The following is a 21,591-nucleotide window of genomic DNA, read 5'->3' on the forward strand; positions in this document are numbered from 1 at the left end:
AAACAAACAAACAAACTTCACATCAGACAATAGAGTAACATTTATTTGTTAAATGAATTCATAAAAAAATTCAATGCATTCTATATTCGCAAAAGTGGTTTATGGCCTCAATTAAGCAGTTATTTTCAGTATGGGATTGAAGTAAATCTTATGCTTATAATTTTGAGAAAATATTTTAATAATTATAAGGACGAAAATTGAATTTTATTTGCGCTAAATAACTTATGTTTGTAGCTGAAAGTGTTTGTTCAAGCCAATATCCGTATAATTTAACGTTGGCATCAACAATGGTACCGTTTTTAAATATACACACGCACATAATTATACTATAAAATATAGATATATCATACCATAAACGGTTTGTATGTAAAAACTCTTAAGAATTATTCCTAATGCTAAAATCCAGTCATTATTGATGTAGGAGTGTTGCAAAATCACGAGAAAAATAATAATTAAATTTTCTTGATTAATTGAACGCAAGAACAGAAGAAAATTAGTTAATGAATAATTCAAATTTATGCTCTTGTTGTTGTTGTTTGTTTGTTTTTAAAGAAAGATGTGCCTGAAAGCTTTTATAATACATTTTTCTAATTGTAATAATTAAAGTAATCTTTACTATGATCTGTCAGAAATAGTAGTACTGGTTGACTCATTAATCTAAAAGTCACGCAACTAAATATTAAATATTTCTTACTTGTATTAAACTACATTACAGTAACTGGGTAAAACGAAAACAACAGGTAAAAAAATCTTACAGGAAATGGCTGTCTATTTCCAAATATACTATAAGTTAATTTACAGATAGCCCCCTTTGTATATTGGATTTTGTTTTTGCGGTTATTGTGATGTTGTCACGGGCGAGCGTTTTATTTTGATTTTCTAATTTCAAATTGAGGTTATATGAAGGTAAGTAATAACGTGTAACAATTAATATAAATATACATACATTTTGACTAGGCTTCAGTGTAAGTTAATACTAGGAATCAGAATTAATTGTATTAGTATGCCTACTCTTTTGAGGCATGTTTTAACGTATTTCTAATTGTATTTTAAATTAGTTAATACTATATCACCAAAATTTAAATCAATAAACTCATGACATTACAACATTGATTGAAATTTCATTTCCATTTTGACTTACAGTTATATGTTAAGATCATATATCGCTAAACGATGGACGTTTTAAAATTTGAATTAAAGATAATATTGAAGTAATAATATTTACCGCTTACACTTAGCTAACATTTCGGTTAAAGAGCGGTATCATAGATGTCGGTGTTGGCTACTTGGATAACTTTACCTGGTTTTTTTGTTAATTAGTAATATTCTTAATTATTATAAAATAATATTACCGGTATTAGGAGTAGTAACATTAACAAATTCATTGACCGCATTTGTCTTATCACTTATGACAAAATGTGTATCATTGTAAACTTTTTTGTAAATAATGAAATGAATAACTTCAGCAGCGAAATAACACAAATCGAGTACTTTCAGTGAATAGTTTAGTATTTGATACTATCGAAAAACACGTTTTCTCTTAAGGATGTCATATTACTTTGTCCACAATATCATATAGTAAGTTTATGAGGTAGATTAAGTGTTACTTGTGTGAAGAGCAGTTGTTTATTAACTTGTTAAGGATTATGATATACGTAATATTTATTCAGTTCATTGTATAACAATTGTTGACCCTGCAGTGATAATAAGTGGCATACAATCTTGAACACATTCTCAAGTGGTACTGAAAGTGAAGCACAATGTATTTAAAATAGAAATATTAAATATTTGAGTATTTGCTATACAGTAAATCAAATGGAGAATGTGTTGTCTTTATTTTTCTAAATTAATTTTTTACTAAAATACATTTATTTCAATATAAGTAACACTACATTTGAACATCTTGTGAAAGTAGTTTAATTTGCCATTTAACTATTGTTATATATTCTTTGGAGATGCTGTTAAAAGCATGCCATGTATTTTTAAACATGCTTAACAAAATTTTCAAATGGTAAATATCAAGTGTTTTGTTAGATTATAAAATGGATTTGTTATAGTATGTTAGAGTAATATGTAATTGAATTTTTTTGCTTATTATTAATATAATTTGATATATATTAAGAGTATAAACCTTTGAGCTTATATTTAAGCTATTAAAATGCTGGATCCTTAATAGTACTACTGTGCTGTTTGTTAGTAGTAATATTGGACTTAAATTAATAAATGAAATTATGTGAATTTGAAATACAACTTTGATATCCTCTGAGAAAGATATTACCTTATTTGAAATTCAATTACATTAAGAATACATTTAGATCCAAACTCAACACACAAATCTCAAACAATATAATCTGTGCATTTTGAAAAGCGGATTTTTCTTCATCAGGGCACAAGCATTTAAAGAGGATTCTAATTTTATATTTTTGTGTTAAACGTATTGAAAATAATTTAGAGAGCAGGGATACTATAATGATTTCAAAGATGGAATGGTTATCTTAGAAGATGGAATGATTAAATATCTCAACATGTTTTTTCTTGGGAAAAAAATGATGTAATTTTTTTAAAGTTTATAAGAGTATTTGGTGGTCTGTTTGGACTAAATTCTCTAATTTATCTGTGCTGTATTCTGAAGATAACTGGTTGTGAATATTTATGTTTAAGATTTGGAAAAAAAATAGATGATGCTCAATTTAATAACATTTTATTTATGTGACAGGGTAATTTGTTTAAACATTGAGTTGCCTTCTGCATTAGTGGAGGTCAGTACTTTACAGAGGTTCAAGGGGGAGATTAATGATTTCCTGAAAAGTAGAAGGTGAATTTGAAATTTCCCTTTTTCCTTTTTATATGAATGATTTCACAAGGACAGCCTTGAAGGATCAGGTGTTCTCTAGTTTTCTTGATAGGTTATGCTAGTTAAATAGAAGTATAAAAATGTGTAGAAATTCAAGTTAGGAAAACAAGTCCAAATGTTAAAGTAATTCTCTGTGTTGAATATCATAAATTGATTATCATTGTGATATCTTTTCATTTTTTTTTTTCAACTTGTTGATATCCATATTGTAGTGTGTTTCAGGAAATAAAGGTAATATTTACATCAGTGCTTTTTACATAGAACAAAGCAGTAAACTATGCTGCCAAATAACATTTATGTATGTACTTATGAAAGTGCCCTTTTAAAATTTTTTGCACTTGTAGTGCTATTGAGAAATTAAATACATTTGTGCAGTTGTCAACATTCGCTAGAAAAGAGCAGTGATTTGCAGCTGTGTTTGTGTTGGTCAGAAGTGTTGCACTAGCTGAAGTCTGCTACGTAATGTTGGTGAAGTATGGAAAGAATTGAATGGTGTAAATAAGGGTGTACAAGTGGGCAAACTGGTTAAAAATGGCCTATTTTCAGTAATAAATGAATATTGACAAGGATGCCCCAGCAGTGACATCATTGATTAAAATATTTCCAAGGTGGGAACACTATCTGGTAACTTATAGGTAAGCATTGCTTGACTTATTAATGAAGTTTACATAAGTGTAGACAGTATTCATGCTATTATTCAAGAACAGCTGAAATTTCAGAAAACGTGCTTGCTGGGTTGCAAAGCAATTGAAAGACATTCGTAAGTACAATCAGTGATGTCGAGAAACCCACTTGTTGAGAAATGTATATGCAAAAACGGCTCGTTTGCATATATTTTACATATTTTCTCAACCCAAATGAGCCGTTTTTGCATATAAATTTCGTAAGTACAGTGTATGCAGCTTGTTCAATGGTACCAAGATGAAAGTGGTGATTTTTCCTCCAGCAATGAAATATGAGTGAGTAAATTTTGATCCAGAAAGTCAACAACAGAGTGGTGATTCCTTGTTTTATATTAGACATGTTTCTTCTTCAGCCACTAACAGCAAAATAGATGTATGAAATATAAGTGAAAATATTAGAAATAGAAACATTCAGTAGAAAGACACTGGAATTTTGTTGTTAATAATAAAAAATATCGAACATAAATACTTATTGTATTTCACACTTTTCAGTTTTATAGTGATTGTGGGGTCAGTCAAATTTGTTGACTGTATATAGTTAAGGTAGAAAAATAACAGATCAAATATAAAGTTTTTCTGAAAATTAACAATTGATATTTATTCAGGAGATTTTTGGAGATTATGCAAATGAAATTTGAAGATTTTAAGATGAAGAAAATTACTTTTAGTGTTGATATGAAAATTACTTTACATTCAAAGCAACCAACACTCTGATTTCATACAGTTCTGGACAAATGTTTAGTAAAAATACTTAGATGAAACATCTTGATTTATTTTGGATACAAAACCCTATAATGTTCATTAAAAATTTGAAAAATTTTATAGAGATATACAAAACATGCTAAAAGGTATAATATGGAAATGCTGTTGGTCATTTCCAATATGGTATCTTACCCTCTCAGGTGAAACTGTTCTTGTTTAGTGCTGCTCTCTGTATGCACTTTTTTTTTTTTTGCATGCGACAATCCTTGAAACTCTCATCTACCCTCATACATAGCCCATGTGGTTCACAATGTCTTTGCAAGTTATCATCTGATAACCCTTTACTAATAGGAATGCAACATTGTCTCTTGATGTATGTGACTCCTTATATTTTTGATTCTGCTAAAAGTCATTCTTCATTAGGTAGTTATTGAGTGTGTATGTGTTTGGGATTATGTTATATTCATGAGATGTTTTTTTAAACTGTGTAAAATAGTGGAATGTAAAATGTAAAACATTTTTTCTTTAATTACTACAGATTGTACACTGTAGTTTCACCAAGTCTAATTTTATTTTGGGTTCCCAAAGTTTGTGTCATGACTTTCACATGCTGTTACTAATGCTTTATGACTTACCTATGACTTGGTAAGTTATTTCTTCTACTTATCACTTTCCTTTGGGAAACTGTGTGTGTGTGTGTGGCATGTCCTTTTTAAGTCTAGTTTTCTACTCAGTGCCAATCATTGCATGTATAACCAAATTATGCACTGTACAGTCAATTAAAAGACAGACTGGGGTAAATTATCTTCCACCTAAAGACTCAGTTGCTGCAACTCTGTGCAGTGGGTCTCAGGGGGTTGATGTTGCAGAGGAAGCTTGGTAAGAACTCTTATCACATGTTTCATTAAAGTTTACTTCCAAAGTTGGCTGATCTGAACAACCTTGATGCATTCTCATGACTTATAATGCACACTGTTGAGATGATGTGTTCCACAAGTTCGTTTGTAGGATTTCCTTGTAATATATTTACTTCATAAATAACCAGTTCTGGACAATACTAAATCATGGACTTTTGTGGGTATAGTAGAGAAGGATAGCTTTCCATCCCTGTGATTGAATAAATTGTGGGCAGTCTGCTTTTCATCATTTGGATTTTGTGGTTATCTGTTACATTATCTTCAGCATTCCCTCCTTGTACCCTTCAAGTGGAGTATGAGAGCCCTTGCCACTTTCCAGTTCTGAGCCACTATGGTGGTGTCTCCAGAATGTGATAATCTCCATTCAGTATAGAGTAGGCCATTGATGTTCTGCTGATGTTGATGGTGTTGACCTCCTAACCTGTACTCCACCTGCATGAGGTTGATGTTACGCCTAGCTTCTGTGATATTCTCTATGGAGGGTAAGGTTGCATATATGTTTTAGGGATTACCAACTTTTGTGCAGTGGGACCTGGAGGTTGGTGTTGCACTCTGGCTTCTATGAGGTCATATCAGAGGGATGATGATGTGCATGTTTCACAAATGCACCTCACCTATGTGTAATAGGTCTTCAAGATAGATGCTGCAGATTGTTTCTTGTGGTTCTGTACAGAGGGTGAAGTTGCATATCTTTCACTAAGGTAATTCACTTCCATGCAGTAGAACCTGGAGGTTGATGTTTTTCTCAGATTTTGTGTGGTTCTATGCAGAGGATGATACTGCTTTTGAGTAGATCCATCACATTGCAGTTCACCTCTCCTATTGGGATTCCTTGTCCTACCATAGCCTGGATGTCAGTTCTTGGTGGGTGGTTTTGGATTAGAGCTGTACTGGTCAACATAAAACCTTGCATATCTTGGTAGTAATTCTTCGTTCTACCTCAGTCAAGGGTTTTTACCACACATGCATCTTTCCAACATGTGTTACACTTCTGTGAGGTTAAGGTTGTGCAGACACGCACTACAACTTCTATGCAGTCTTGTATGGAGGATAGTGTTGCATAGGATAAGTGTTGTCTTTTTAGCACTCTACCTCAGGGTTTTTTTTTTTTACTTGAGACTGATGTGCTGTGTGAAACAAATATGATTAGCTTTGGATTTGATGTGAACCACCATATTGACACATTTTTCCTGCCATTGTTCAGATGTTGCATTCCTGGATGTATGGTTGTTGTGTATTTTCCATGTTTTGTAGATTGGTATGGACATTTTTCCATCCATTCTACTCAACTTGAGGTGAAGATGGCATGGACCCTCCTCCTACCACAAGTCAGATGGTGTATGCCCAATAGTATACAGTTTTACACTGGAGTTGACCTGTGCCTCAGTCACCCTACATCCATTTTAGCTGTCAGCTTTCCCTACCTTTCCTTTTGTGGATGGAGATTCAAGTTTCACTGTGAGATTTGGGTTTAAACTCACTCAATTTTCTCTCCTTTGAATATGCTTCTCACATTTTATGTTTGTGTATGTAACACCTACTACTATGCAAGGTGAAGAGTATATCTGTTATAGAAATGGTGCAGTCTTTCATGTGTGTGCCCTTTCCTTGTGGGGGATCTTCAGATACTTTCGAAGAATACTTACCTCTATCTCTTGTACTGGTCCATCCAATGCATCAGTGTGGGATTCTAGCTGTATGTGTGAGAAGTAAGACTCTATACAGGAAATCATAATTTTCCTACACTAAAATTTATTTCTGATAGGTATTTACTTCTCTATTTCATACTGTATATATATTCATGTATCTATAAATTACTTGTATTTAATGTTGACATAATTTTTGTTGAAACATTTTGCATTATTATTAAAGTTTCCTTAATTATTTATTCAGTTTGTTTCCAGGCTTATTCTTTCTTAAAAGCAGGTTCCTTTATCATCAAAAGTTTTTAAGGTAAGTATTTACATTTTATTTTACTGATAGCAGAGGGAGAGAGATTTTAACTTTTATTGCATTATATGTTAGTACATGTGATAATTTAGAACAGGTGTTTCTGGAACTTGTACTCCATTACGTCATAGTGACATTCACACAGCTGCTGTTATATTTAGTTGGTTGGAGATAGCTGATGAGTACTGAACAAATAGTTAAGTTTTATCATATAATAATTGAAAAGTAAGATATATTTTCTTGTTTAACAACAGTAATCATAGGTTTTACAGAATAGTTTGTTATTTATGTTACTTTTTCAAAACTGGGAACTTAAAAATACTTTCCCCTGGAGAAATCGAAAAATGTTTCTGTAAGAAATTTTGGTTTATTTAGTTTTTATGGATAATTTTATAAAGCAATTAGTTGATTTTTTACTTTTGTGTAGATGAATTCATTGTTTTGTTGTGAATTAAAGAAGAATTAGATAGCAGATGTTTCTTTTCTTAATAACATGTATTTCAACATCTTTAATATATTGGTATTAAATGAGCCACTTTCATAATTTGTAGACATATATTTTGCATCTATAGTTAATGAATGATCTGAGACAACATTTAACACTATTTGATATCAAATTGATTCATGGTTGGTCAGAGAGCTGGTTGATTAATTCAATTAATAGATAATTGTGAACTTTTATTACCTTGATTAGTGTTGTGTAAATTAGCAATAAATCAATCATTGTCACAAAAGTAATAAACTAGTGCTTTTGATTGTTTCAACTATCTAAGTAACTGAAATACTATATTTTGGTGTTTCATGTTTCATAAGTATGTTTTGATTGATTCAGATTTGTTCAATATAATCAATTGATGTCATTACTGACAAAAGTAATTAACATATCAAAAGTAGAGTTTTTGATTAGCACTATTTATTTTCTGATTTTCCAACTGTCTGAATGACCAAACTGTTGACAGATAACGAGTCACACTAATGTTTGTTTGTGTTTACCTTTGTACTAAATAATAGTGTAGATTTTACTTATTGTATTGTTTACTTACTGCAAGCTTGTAACATAATTAATGTCACTTGTGGTAAGATTGCTTTAATAGAAAAAATTGGGACATGCTCATATTTATTATTTTATGTTTTCCAAAAAAAACATTGATTGCCAAATTACTTGTTCATTTTACAGTGTTTGTCAGAAAATGACTAGACTGAAATGTTACAGTCTAATAATATGTAATGCATTTTTTTTGTTCTTACCATTAATAGCCTGAAATACTTAAGGTGTTTGGGTAATGTGCAACATTCCATCATAATTGCCTCTTTGTCTACTGAATAATAACAAATAATTAATCTTGACAGAATGTTGCATATTATCCAAACAATTATTTTAGGTTATTAACCCTTTTGCAGTAGGCTGATATATTTTGCATCACAACAACTGAGGAAGGACATTTGTGCAAAAAATGTACAGGAATTCTGAGTGTTCTTCACAAAATCTCATGAGGTTGTTAAAGTTTATTAATAACTTGTACTCAAAGAATGGTATGGTTTTCATTGTGTTTTTGTAATAAAATATTCATTTGTTATCTGTACTCAAACTGTAAAAATTCAAGTGGAAGGTGATTTTCATTTGAAATATTAAAATATTCTTCTTTGTCTTATAGTTTTGATATTTCATTTGCATAATCTATAGAACCTCCTAAATGAATAGCAAAAGTTTAAGGTAAATATTTACATTTTAATTTTCTCTACCATATCACTATCTCTAGCTATTATTATGAATTTGCAGTGTAATGGAACAATTGAAATAAAGAAGTAGAAAACATTGGTACCATTTATTTTTTTGTATAATATATTTAAAGATATGGCTTTGATTATATTCATAATTTCATCTCTCTTACTTTTTGACATATAATTTTTTATGTTTTACTTTTCTTTATTGTCCTTTACTCAACACAAGTCAACAGTGCCCTTAAGATGTATTACAGTATCTATGGCAGATCAACACAAGTCAACAGTGCCATTAAGATGTATTACAGTGTCTATGGCAGAAGTGTACAAACCTTTGGCAAAATGTTCTTGCATTGCATAATATCATAAGCCTTTAGGACTGATGCAAAGTATGAAGTATATTTAAAAAATGTTTAAATCTTTCAATTATGTATTTTAAAACATAGATAATACATGATTAACTAAAATATAAAAGCAAACCATAACAGTTTAACTGTATTTATTACATACTTAGGTAAGAAACAACCTTAAGTGCGATAGTCAATCAAGCAGCCAACTATACATATACAATGTCCAACATATATGTTGGTTACATATACTCTGTGATGAAACAGTATCAATTATATTATAACTGGTGTTAGATTATAATGTAAAATGAGCATTTACTAATGATTGAATGTGGATGTAACCTATACACATAAACTATAAAGTTCAAACAAATCTGTTGAAGTTTGATGGAATTTATTTGTTTCAACTGCATTTATTCTGAGAACTTTGAGATGTATGAGTCAATAGGTTGAGTAAGCACCTTTTTGTCTAGATGTATCTACACAACTGTCATTCTGTTATTGATGATACAAAGTGCAAAAGTTGTGAATATTCCTAGTTTGTTGGTCATGTAACAATACCACTGAAGTATTAAGTACTTTTTAAAGATATTTTTTGAAATAAGGGACTTGAAACTTATAACTAAAACTTCAAATCATAACATACAATGTAATGTTCATATTTAATTACATTTTGAATGCAACATAGTGACTTGCACAGAAAGGTGTTTAAAGGGGAACATGTTGCAAAAGGGTTAATATTGAAAAAAAGGGCTATATGTCAAAAACCAAATGAACTTCTTACAGTTGAATTTTGATGGAATTTATTTGTTTCAACTGCATTTATTCTGAGAACTTTGAGGTGTACGAGTCAATAGGTTAAATAAGCATCTTATAGTCTAGTTGTATCTACACAACTGCCATTATATTATTGATGATACAAATTGCAAATGTAGTGAATATTCCTAGTTCATTGATCACGTAACAATACCTCCTGAAGTATTAAGTACTTTTTAAAGATATTTTTTGAAATAAGGGACTTGAAACTTATAACTAAAACTTCAAATCATAACATACAATGTAATGTTCATATTTAATTACATTTTGAATGCAACATAGTGACTTGCACAGAAAGGTGTTTAAAGGGGAACATGTTGCAAAAGGGTTAATATTGAAAAAAGGGCTATATGTCAAAAACCAAATGAACTTCTTGCATTCCATAACTATACATCTTTCTTTTACTGAAAGTTATGTTTTAGTGAGGAGAAGAAATTCATAAGTAAAAAAACTTAACATAGTTGTTAATGTATTCAAATAGGATTTTTGTTATTTACATCAAGCTCTTGTTAGATAAACATCATATATATTTAAACTTTTTTCCCTGCACAGTAAGATTTAAATTGTTTGGTTTATCGATTGTATTTGTATTGTTTCTTCCAGCCTTTACTGTGAAATGTAAATTTATTAGTCATTTTAATCTGTTCTTTCTAGACTTCTGTTGGTATCCACAACTTTTCAGTTAAGAGGTTGTGGTATTTTTCTACTTATATGGTTGTTAGTAACTTTCATATTTCTTACATTGATGATGGAATTAGAACAAAACTCTGAATCAACATGTGTAATTGAATATTTTTTATGTTTATAATTTTAACACCTGTAATTCTTTACCTGTTTATTATTAGTTAGTGGGTATAAAACCATAGTAATTCATACATAAACTTCTGAACACATTAGCATCAAATTTATGATGCACATTACAAATTAGTTTTTGAAATTAATTTATAGATCATAAAAAAACTATTTTCATATTGCAATAAAAGTAATAAATCATAAAATGTATTAATCTTAGCTTTTATCAACCTGCATTTAGCTTGCACATAGTTGCAACTTACTTTAAACCAAAACTTTGTGTATGCCTCCAGTAATCCATCATAAAAAAGAGAGGCAACGTACTGACTATAATCATTGGCTTCAATCTAGTTGGCATGATGCAAGGACTGAAAAGTTGTTTTTGGCAGAATTTTCCCAGTAGATTGAAGCTTTATACATGTACATCAGTGAATAGCAGATGTGACATAAATGGACAAAGATCCTGGTTTGAAACTTATTTTAGATGTTTAATTAACAGAACTTCTTTTAATCTTTAATACTCATACATGTGCATGCACCCATGCACACACTTTGCCTGATGTAATGCTATAGATCTAAAAATAGTGAATTGCTGTGCTGTTTATAATTCACTGGGCCATTGTGTTGTGGTGCTCCAGCACAGTACTGTCAAATGACATACAGAATAATATTGATATATTATTGCCCAGACTCCACATTTAATTTTTTTCTTTCTTTAGTTTTTTTGTTTTTGTTTTCAAACAAAGAAATGAGTGGTATTTATATTATGTCAGTTACATAATAGACTGTCTATTATAGATATTTATAGGATTGTAATTTATTATGGAAATAGTGAAGTAAATAGGGTATAAAAAGCAAATACTATGGATGTGTTACTCTTTTATCTTTATAAAATGAGATCCACTAGAGTAGGCTCATATTAGTGGTTTATGCTATGGTTATTTGTTATTCAACCAATCAGAAAATTTCACCAGTACAAGATCCATAAAAGTACAGTCAGTGATATTAGTAGTGAATAGGCACATAGCACAGGGTACAAGGGGCATATGTGCCCTACTTTTTTATCATCTGGTGTTTATGCTCCATTATTGACGGTTGAGTTAAATGAAATTAATAAGCTCATGATTATATATTTTCAACTCAAGATAATGCCAATACTTTTGGCCTAACAACTGCTTCATATACTTATCTTTATACCTTCTGACTTGGTACTGGAGGAATATTTCCCTTCCTTGTCAGAACTTCTTAATTCTGGTATAATATAAGATTGACAAACAAATTTTGTTTCACTCATCCATATTCCAACAGAGTTAGGTTATGTTAATGCAAAAGTGCTGTCAAAACCAAACTATTACACAATAAAAATTTATAAACAAAACTTTTGAGTGATAAAGCATGAACCATGTGAATATTTATGGTAAGATTTCATGTTTTGTTTGAAGCTCTATTTAAGACCTAGAAAAGGGCAAAGTAGTAAACCAACCTTCATAAGAAGGTAAGCACCTTAGGATGTGTTACTTATAAATTAGAAGATTCTGCAATAAATGCAGATGTGAGTATTACCTTTATAATAGTTAAGCTCAGTCCATACTATGTATGTATGTTTCAAACTTTTTTTAATGTGGATGTGATTTTTAGAAATATTACACCTTTGTATTGTAAAGAACTTTAATCTTATGCCAATAATGTGAAGATTTTTACACATATCACAAGCCTTGAATGAAGTTCTTACCCCTAAATCTATTGACATGTACCAGTCTTGATGTAATAATTAGACTATAGCCCTCCACCATGAAGTGGATGTCACATCCTCAGTGCACAGTAATTCTGATAGACAAAATAATTTAACATTTGAATTTCTGTAACATCATGTTGTTCAGAAATTTTCTTTTCTTAGGAATTAATGGTGTTTCTGATGTCATTATTTTAAACTTTTGTTGTTATTCATGATGTAGACTTTATTTCTTTAATTTTCTTGATAATTAGAGAGTAAGATAAAAAAATTTTAAACACTTGTTAAAAATTTGATTTGATTAATCTTCAATATGATTTTTTCATTTAATCAAATTTGTAATTTTGGAATACATCTCTTGTCTGTGGACCTACTAAATGGTGACTAGAGGCACGGTGAATGTTCATGATATTACCGCTACTGTGAACTTGGTGGTTGGCTATTCTATTCTGGTTTCAAATCCAAGATTCTTGACTTCCTTCTTTTGTGATTTCAGCTGAGCCCACCCATTCTTTTGAAGAGTTTTGTCAGTTTTTGTGCACCTGTTTTTGATTGTAGTTTCTACTTTCCAGTCATGACCAGATAATCTCACCTTTTCACTTCTTGGATTACACAAGTATGTGTTGTTTGTTTTCTCTTTCTCCAGTAGTTTTTCTTTTAATTTTATGCTACCTTGTTGCATGAACCTTCACCACATAAGTCTCTTTTTTTCTCTCTCTTTCTTACTTTTAATTTACTTATTTTTATCTCTTATTTACTCATCTTCTTCATTACTTTTCTATACTTCACCTTCTTTTATGTGCCTTTACTAGGGAAACTTGTGTGTACCTGTTTTATGCCTTTCATTTCTGTTACAGAACTTGACTCACACCAAATGTGCTTGCCCATTCAGCTGTAGGAGTATTATAATGCAATGGTTAATCCTACTATTTGTTGGTTAAAAAAAAGTTTCCCAAAGGTTGGTAGTGGGTAGTAATGAGTGACTGCTTTCTGTAGTGCTTCACTTCTAATTTAGAGCTGACCAGTGCAGATAGCCCTCATGTAGTTTGAGTGAAATTCAAACTTATTTTCTGAAAATTACTTCCTCAATCTTCTCTTGAGGTTCTCTATTTTTTTATGATGAATATTTTTGGGGTGTTACTTATATTTTGCAATGTGGAGCTGGTTCAGCCCATCAGAAATTATCCCTGTTCTCTTTGATTTCTTTCATTTCAGAACCAGAGGACCATACCACATTTCACATCCTCTACAGCTTTAATGGGGCACCCTCTCTCATTTTCTGAGTCCTTTTGTTATTGTCTAATATACATCTTTCTCTTAGGGCTGACCATCACATGTTTTAGCAGTGACTTGTTTCTGGAGCCATGCCTTGGCTCTTGTGCAGTGGGAGCTCAGTTCTTCCACTTTGTATGCCTGTGGACTTGTTGTAGATTACTAGGTTACTTTTTAGGAGTTTTTTCCTGTCTTTTACTCTATCTCACCTGGTTAGAATACCACCAAAGAATTCCTTAACCAGTTCTTAGGTTTTTCTCTCATATTTTTGTCATTCCCATGAAGATGGGATATTAATGTCCTGTCATTTATCATTCTTATTTGAACCATATTTGGTTTTTCTTAGTTCAAGATGATAGCTTTTCTATTTTATAGTGGGTGGTCTCCCAGGATCTAGTTGACCTGGATTGAGGTTTCACAAACTTTCTCCACATTCTGATTTATCTGCCCCTTTCTTGTGTCTTTTGGCTTACCAATATGGACCAAACATTCAGTTAGCTTCCTTTTCTTTGAGTTGGCTGTGGCCATGTGTGTTTTTTAATAGTTTAATTAGATTTTTGCTTGAAGGTTACATTCCTGAGGCATGTTTTCTACTACTTTATTGACTGGTGTGGTACACACATAGGCAGTCTTAACTACTGTACAAACTGGACAGTTGTCCAAGGTCCACCCATTTACCAAATTCTGCTTGGTGCTCCAGAATGACTAAGACCACTCTTGATTACACAGTAATATGTGCAGAGGTTGTGAACTTTCTTCAAGGTTTGTATTGTGCACAGAAATCTTCATAGCAGTGGTGCTATGTCAAAGCTCTCTGTTGTGCTGAGAAGAAAGTTTCTATCTGAAATGCACTTTCAGGTCAGTGGAATGTTATGTTAAAACCTTTTGTTCCAAAGATTGGTCTTATACAATTATTTACAACAAAGTTTGTTAAAAAAGTAACAAAAATGATGTTTTGAAAATTTATTATTTGATATTGTGCTTGTCCACACAACAAGTTTTAGCTTTTCTCACTATGTGTAGGGCTGTGGGCTCAAGTAACAACAGAACATTATGTAAAATATTACAAAATCTTATAATTATAAACTTTACTTACTTTTTTGTGCACTTTTTCTGATAATGTGTAGTACCATTAATATATTCATTACCTAGTTGCCATTACATGAGGTTTATTACTCCTGACATCAGTGTAATTGAACAGAATTAGTATTACTCAAACTTTAGTTCTTGTGGTTAATGGTATTGATTTTGTTAACCATTATGCAGTATTGTGTGATACTACTACCGTAGTGAATATGATTATGTATTTTCATTTCTTCTATTTTATGTCATATGTTACAAAACGTATCTAATAAAAGCCAATGATATTTATATCTTATAATTTATAACCAGTTTTAAATCTAGCATTTTTTAAAAATATCCACAGAAGTAGAAGATTAATGTATAGTAGTTCTATTTATTCATTTTCTCTTTTTGTATTGTATTTGCCATACACTTGCAACTTAGAAAGTTTATACTCTGCATTAAAGAACACTTAAAAATCTATAATATGTGTATATATAGTTAGTGTGAAAATATGTGCATGTTTAGTTTTATTTATTTTTTATTATTTTTAAATTTTTTTTAGGTATATTGTGATTTTAGTTGTAGCAGTTCTGCAGGTTATTTTGATTCCAGTGATTGTTATTAGTTTTGAAGAAATGGTTTCAACATTACCAAATGGTAGAGAGGTTGGAGAATGGTGGGTTTTTCAACTTTCAATAAATCTCCTTTGTTATGCTACTATTATTGTACCTGGGGCTCTGATTATTTACTTTGTGAAGAGAACAAATCTTGTAGAAAAATCAGGTAAGATTTAAAAGTTGATTAGTTTTTAAATGGAAAAACTAATTTCAGAAATTAAAATGTAGCAGAATTTTGTAATCACTATCTATAGATATCATTTATTACTTTTATTCAAGTTTTGTGGATGTTTGTGTTAACATTGTGTTCTTTGCTTGATACTTGAGCTGCTGCAAAAGCTTATTGAACAAATATTCCAACAAGGTACCTCACTTCTGGTTAGGTACAGAGCAAATCTTATTAGTACTGCCCTCTATTTGCAAAAATGTTTTGCCATGCAACAAGCCTTTCACTCTCACACACCCCTCAATTTATGTGGTTCAACACATTTTTGCATGCAAATTATCATGCAGCAAGCCACCACCAGTTGTAATGCTACACACACCCATGTGGCTCATGTGACTCTCTCTATGCTATTCTATTTTGTTTGGCAGCACTTGTGTTCAGATGGTTAGTTTATAGTCTCTTCAAGTTTTTTTTCCATGTCAATTTCTCTCAACAATTTACCATTTATTATACAATAGTAATATTTGTAACTTATTCCAAAGTGGAATTATTTTACATTTCTGCCCAGTTATAGAACATTATTCTTCCTTAGAAATTTTTTTTCTACTTTTGATTTCTTTCTGCCAGCATGGTTGTGTTTGGTTATTCATTTTGAATTATTACAAATTCTTTGTTACCATTTTGGATGTTACGTCTTTTACCAATACCTTTACATAGGCTTCAGATGGTGCTACTTTGTTGGGGATTTAAAGGCTCCACTTCATCAGGAGATTGATCATCCAATGAGTTGACTTTTATTGGGCCTCTTCTTGTGTTCTGGGGTCCACACATTTTGAAATATAGTGGTGCTGACTTTGGAAAGATAAGACATTATATGAATACGGTTTCTGAATACCTTTACTGTTATATTATTATTTGTAGTTATTTTAGTTCAATAACAAAAGTTTAGTCAGATTGATAAATACTCATAGTCATGTTCTGGTTTGAAATTAGACTTTTTTTCCTTTTGTAATGGAGGCAGACTGGTTGGGTTGGCTCAGCAGTTACACTGTTATTTATATTATTTGATGAATGCAGTGAGAAAGTGGAGCACGCAAGCACTAACTCATGGGTATACAGTTAAAGTAAAGAATCTGACTCTGAGACTAAGATTAAAAAGTAAGCACTTTTAATACGCTTTCAAATATCATGTATTCACAATCATAATGGCATACTTTGATTAGACTAACAAAACTTTTTGTATATACCAGCAACACTCTTTCAGAATATTTTCCATAATATCAACCCAACTGTATTTTACTATGTTATCTGATGGTAATAATAATGGCAATAAGTTATTTACAGAGAGTTTAGGTGAGAAATGTTTAGAGAACTCATCATTGCAGTGGTCATGATTGGTTTCAGCTCAGGGAGAATTTCCAAGAGAACTGGCATGGAGTTAAGAGAACTTTCTTCTGAGTTTGGGAGAGCTAATTTTTTTCTGCTCAGTACATGAGTTTTTATTCAAACTCTTTCTATTATTCTTAAGATTTTCCAAGTGATATACACAACTACTCACAAGTAGTTCTGACACCTAATTGGTTATTTTTCTTCAGTCATTGTGCAGTACTCAACAACAAAAACAAAACTGCTTATTCATTGGTTGCAGGTAGCAGTGGTAAATTGGCAGCTTCTTCTCTTGCACCTGTATGCACGTTGCTATTAATAGTTCTTCAAAGAACCGACTCACTACCTTTTTTAGTATTTTAATGCACAATAATCATCAATTTTCTGCAGCTTTAACTCATACTGTGGTGTCTCCAAGCTGTTGGGGACCATTTTCAGTTCTATCTTGTTAATGTAGCTTTCATAACCATTTTCTGACCTTGATAGAGTCAACTTGTAGCAGTATAAACACACAAATAGAAAGTTTCTCAACATGTTTCATCTCATAGGCAAGGATTGTTATATAACCATCCTTTATACTTCTGTGAATATGCATTACACTTCTTCTTAATACATATAAATATTCAATATTTGAAGCATTTCAATATTTTTTTTCACAACATCACAACCAATACATATGTTATTGTCAGTAGTCAGTTTTATAGTGTACAGTATAATGTCTATTTCATTTTTATACTTCATATTAACTTTTGTTTCTTTAAACTCTGGAGCTGAGGTCTGCACAAACGTCTCTTAATATAGTATTTATTATCATTAGGTTACAAGTTTTGAATTGAAGCTTAGTGATCGATATGCTTTGTCCTGCACAGTTCAGTTAGGCTTAATAAGTGTCTGTTATATCCAGTTTACCTGTAGTTCAGTTTGTGGGTAATTCAATAATTAGGTTAAATATCTTGTTTTCTTCAATACAACATTTTATACATTATGTTCACTTCTCTACACAATTACTTAAATTTATATTATATTGACTATTTTTGTAATTTTAATTTATACTTCTAGCAATTAATATAGTTTATGAGGACCCCTCCAGTTTGGGGAAGTGCATCCTACCTTCTCCCAATATTGGTGACCTTCCTCTTACAAATGCTAAACCTGTTTACAGCTTACCTTTCTAGGCCTCTACTGCAGAATCTTTTAGGTTTTTCTCAGTTTTTTTCAGACATGTTTCAAGTATAATTTTCCCTTCCTTCTACAGACATTATGTTTCATGATGAGCATTTTTGTCTCTCTCTGCCTTCTTTGGGAGAGAGTACTTGCCTGCCTTAGTTTACCATCAGGCAGATTTTTTTTTCTTGATTCTTTGTACTTAATTTCTGTCATCTGTATGGGGGAGAGCAGTCTGTTAATTCTATTTTATCCCTCACATAGTTTTCCAGCTTCATCTTCTGTTTTAACTCTCCTAAAGGAAATATCTACCTTACACCTTTTTCTAAGGAGTTCCTTCTACATTTAGGTGATTTTCATTGGGATACTTTTTCCTTCTTCTCTCCATGTTGGGGTGTTTGCCATTTTCAGTCAATCAGCAGGAGGCTTCAGGACAATGGTCTATAGGTGAAAGGTCTTCCCATGTTAATACTCTGGCACTTATAGTAGTCCCAATGTGTTTTAATTCACTGTCTTCCTCTTTTCCAGATTTGACTAATCTTGTTCCATTTTGATTAATCAATGATAGTAGAGTATGTCACTTGCCAAAGGAGTAGTTGTTCTTGTTGCCTGTGCTGATTTTCTCAGCTGTTTTGGCAAAATCTTATTTTTATTCTAGAGTGATTTTATTAACTTACATTTTGGAAGATTATGTGGGATATTATTTTCTTCATTTTTGTTTCTTGCCATATTTTACCTTTATTCTGATAACATGCTCTGGGTTACTTCACTTCTTTCAAGGTTTCTTTCTATTGATTCCATTTACCTCAGTTTCATTCCTCTGCACCTCTCCTTTGTTAGTGATACTTTTCCCTTCCTCCTTTACCCAATGAGTTTGATTCATTTGGCCATTTATTCCTGGTGTCTTCACTTGTTTCATACACCTTATCTTTTATCTGCATCTTAAGAGTGTTATTTGTTGGAGATACTTTATTTACTGAGCACTGAGATGACACCTCCAATGTTCATTTTCCATTATCTGCTTTAGGTGGCTATTTCTTCCTCATTGAAGTATTGTATTTCACCTGTCATCATCCTTCACTCTTTTGTGAAACTGTAACTGGGTAAGTTTTCTTTCTTTTGTTTTATGTTATTTCTTATAGGTCTGTTTCATGTTTTGACAAGGATGCTGCTTTATGATGAGTCATCCTTGTTCAGGTATACTTAAATCATATAGAATTGTATTAAAACATTGCACTGTAAGGCCATGTTGACTTTCATAATTTCCATGACCACAAAATGCATACTGTTCATTACAATCAAATAAACTTGAGATGGAGTGTTCTAGAAGATTGCTTGTAGATTATTCCTTGTGATATCTTTGTTTCATAAATATGCCTGTTCTGGACTATACTAATCCATGAACTTCTGGGATAAAGTAAAAGGGTATTGCTATCCATTATTGTCAGTCATTAGTTTGAATAAATTGAGTTTGGTTTGCTTTTCAAAATTGTGTTTTATGGTCACCCATTGCATTGTCTTTAGTGGAAATATTCCAATGAACTCTGCACTGCCTTTTTTTCCTACATTTCTACCATTGAAATAAGAGAATCCTTGCAACTTTGTAGTTCCAAGCTGCTGAAGTGGTGGACCATGGAGGTAACTTCCTGAATGAGAGGTATACAAGATAAACAATAATGATTTTATTCAATGGAGGGAAGGGTGGTGGCATTCTGTAGATGACAAGATGCCTTCTAAGTTGATGCTGCATCTCTACATAAGTTTATCTGAGGGGATATTGTAGCTTTGGAGTGTGCTGTCATAATGATTGGGATCCTTCATTTTTCCCTTCCACAAAACTCAGTTCCCAATAGTTGAGTTTTAGTTTCAAAGCAGAACCAATCAACATATTATCCACACTCATGTTGGGCTGATTGGGATCCCTCATTCTACTTTTGCATTGAGATCAGTTCCCAGCAGTTGAGTTTTGGATTTACAGCTGAACCAATCAACATGATGTACTCATAAGTGTGTTCTGAGTGTCCAAGGTCCCTCATTCAGTTTGGTTTGAATGCTTTACCCCATTGTTGTAAGTCATGGTGGATGCACTTGTTGATTGCTTTGCTTCTTCCTCTTGTACTGTACCTCAGTGTCTTTATGCTAAGGATTTTACTGTGCTTGATGTGATTCTGGTCTGTTTAATTTGAGTAAGAAGTATATGTTATTTCACTCTTATCACAGTTGCCATATTCACAAATAAATGGTGGGATTTCCCTCTCCATTCAGCTGAAGTTGAGGAGGATACAGTATAATCATCTTTCCTACCCATGCATGGATGTTGGTTCCCAGCAGCCATGTTTTGAATGCAGTTGATTTGCCATGTCTGATCCATTGCACCCTAGTCACTCTACTTCATGGACATATCCCTTATTTTGCCTGCATCCTATTCATCAGGGAAATCAAAATTATATTGTGGTTAGTATCATTGTTTGACTGTTTTCTCTCTCATTGGGTTGTGTTCCTCACAAATCTTGTCTCGGATCTCTCGTACCTTTTCCACATCTAGGCAAAGAGTATACCTGGTACAGAAGTTGTACAGTTATCTCATGTATAATCCTCTTATTAGAAGATCCCCTAGTTAGAGTGTCTTTTGGATGCATCTGCATTTTCCTTTACACCAGTCTTTCACCTACTTGGTGTGGGTTTTTAGTTACATATGTGAGCAGAAGTTAGGTATCTTATTGAAATTTTAATTTTCCTGCACTAAAAATGCATTATTGAAAGGTATTCCTTTCCACTCACACCTCCCTCCTTCCTCCCCACTATCAACTGGTTCCTGTATTTTTTGTTTAAACTTAGTGATAATTAGGTATAATGTCACATGAGTGTGTGGCACTGCTATTGATGGAGGTTTGTTGCATGATAATTTGCCTTCAAGAATAAGTTAAACCACATGAATCAAGAAACATATAGGAGTGAAAGGTTTTTCATGTGTATTTAAGGACAGCACTGAATAAAAATAACTATGTATGTGAGAAGTACCTGTTAGTATTACATATCAGTGTAGGAAAATTATAACTCTGAAAGAAAGCATTAATACATTTGTAATGAAATGGTTCTTCTAGATTATTAGAATGTCCAGATATTCAAGTCAGTAACTTTGAATACAATGGACACAGTAGCATACATAATCACTCAGTTAAAGTAAAGGTAAATGATGATAACTGTTGGCATGCAACTGGTAAACAAAAAAACACCTGAACTTACAATAAATGTATCAGTTTAGTATTCTGTTTGTCATCAGTAATCATATAAATTTCATAATCAAAGTGGCATATTATTTGTAACATTGTAATTTTTTCTGTAGGTTTTTTGTAGCCATTTTGTGAGGACAATAGATTAGTTAGCATGTAATTGATTAATGAGC

The 21,591-nt window shown here is 31.8% G+C and overlaps 1 protein-coding gene across 2 annotated transcripts in view; it reads left to right on the forward strand.

Annotated features, from left to right (window-relative positions):
- Positions 1-745: 745 nt before the first annotated feature.
- sll (adenosine 3'-phospho 5'-phosphosulfate transporter 1) overlaps positions 746-21,591 on the forward strand; it is a 29,755-nt gene continuing 8,909 nt past the window's right edge. The window contains exons 1-2 of one of the 2 annotated variants that reach the window (XM_076456633.1): positions 746-906; positions 15,415-15,635. In XM_076456633.1, the coding sequence (XP_076312748.1) occupies positions 15,488-15,635 (148 nt within the window). In that variant the 5' untranslated portion in view covers positions 746-906; positions 15,415-15,487. Of the gene's footprint in view, positions 907-1,277; positions 1,579-15,414; positions 15,636-21,591 lie in introns of those variants that run through there. The other variant, XM_076456634.1, reaches the window with a different exon arrangement.

This window comes from Tachypleus tridentatus, chromosome 9, assembly GCF_004210375.1.
Source record: "Tachypleus tridentatus isolate NWPU-2018 chromosome 9, ASM421037v1, whole genome shotgun sequence".
Lineage (NCBI taxonomy): Eukaryota > Metazoa > Arthropoda > Merostomata > Xiphosura > Limulidae > Tachypleus > Tachypleus tridentatus.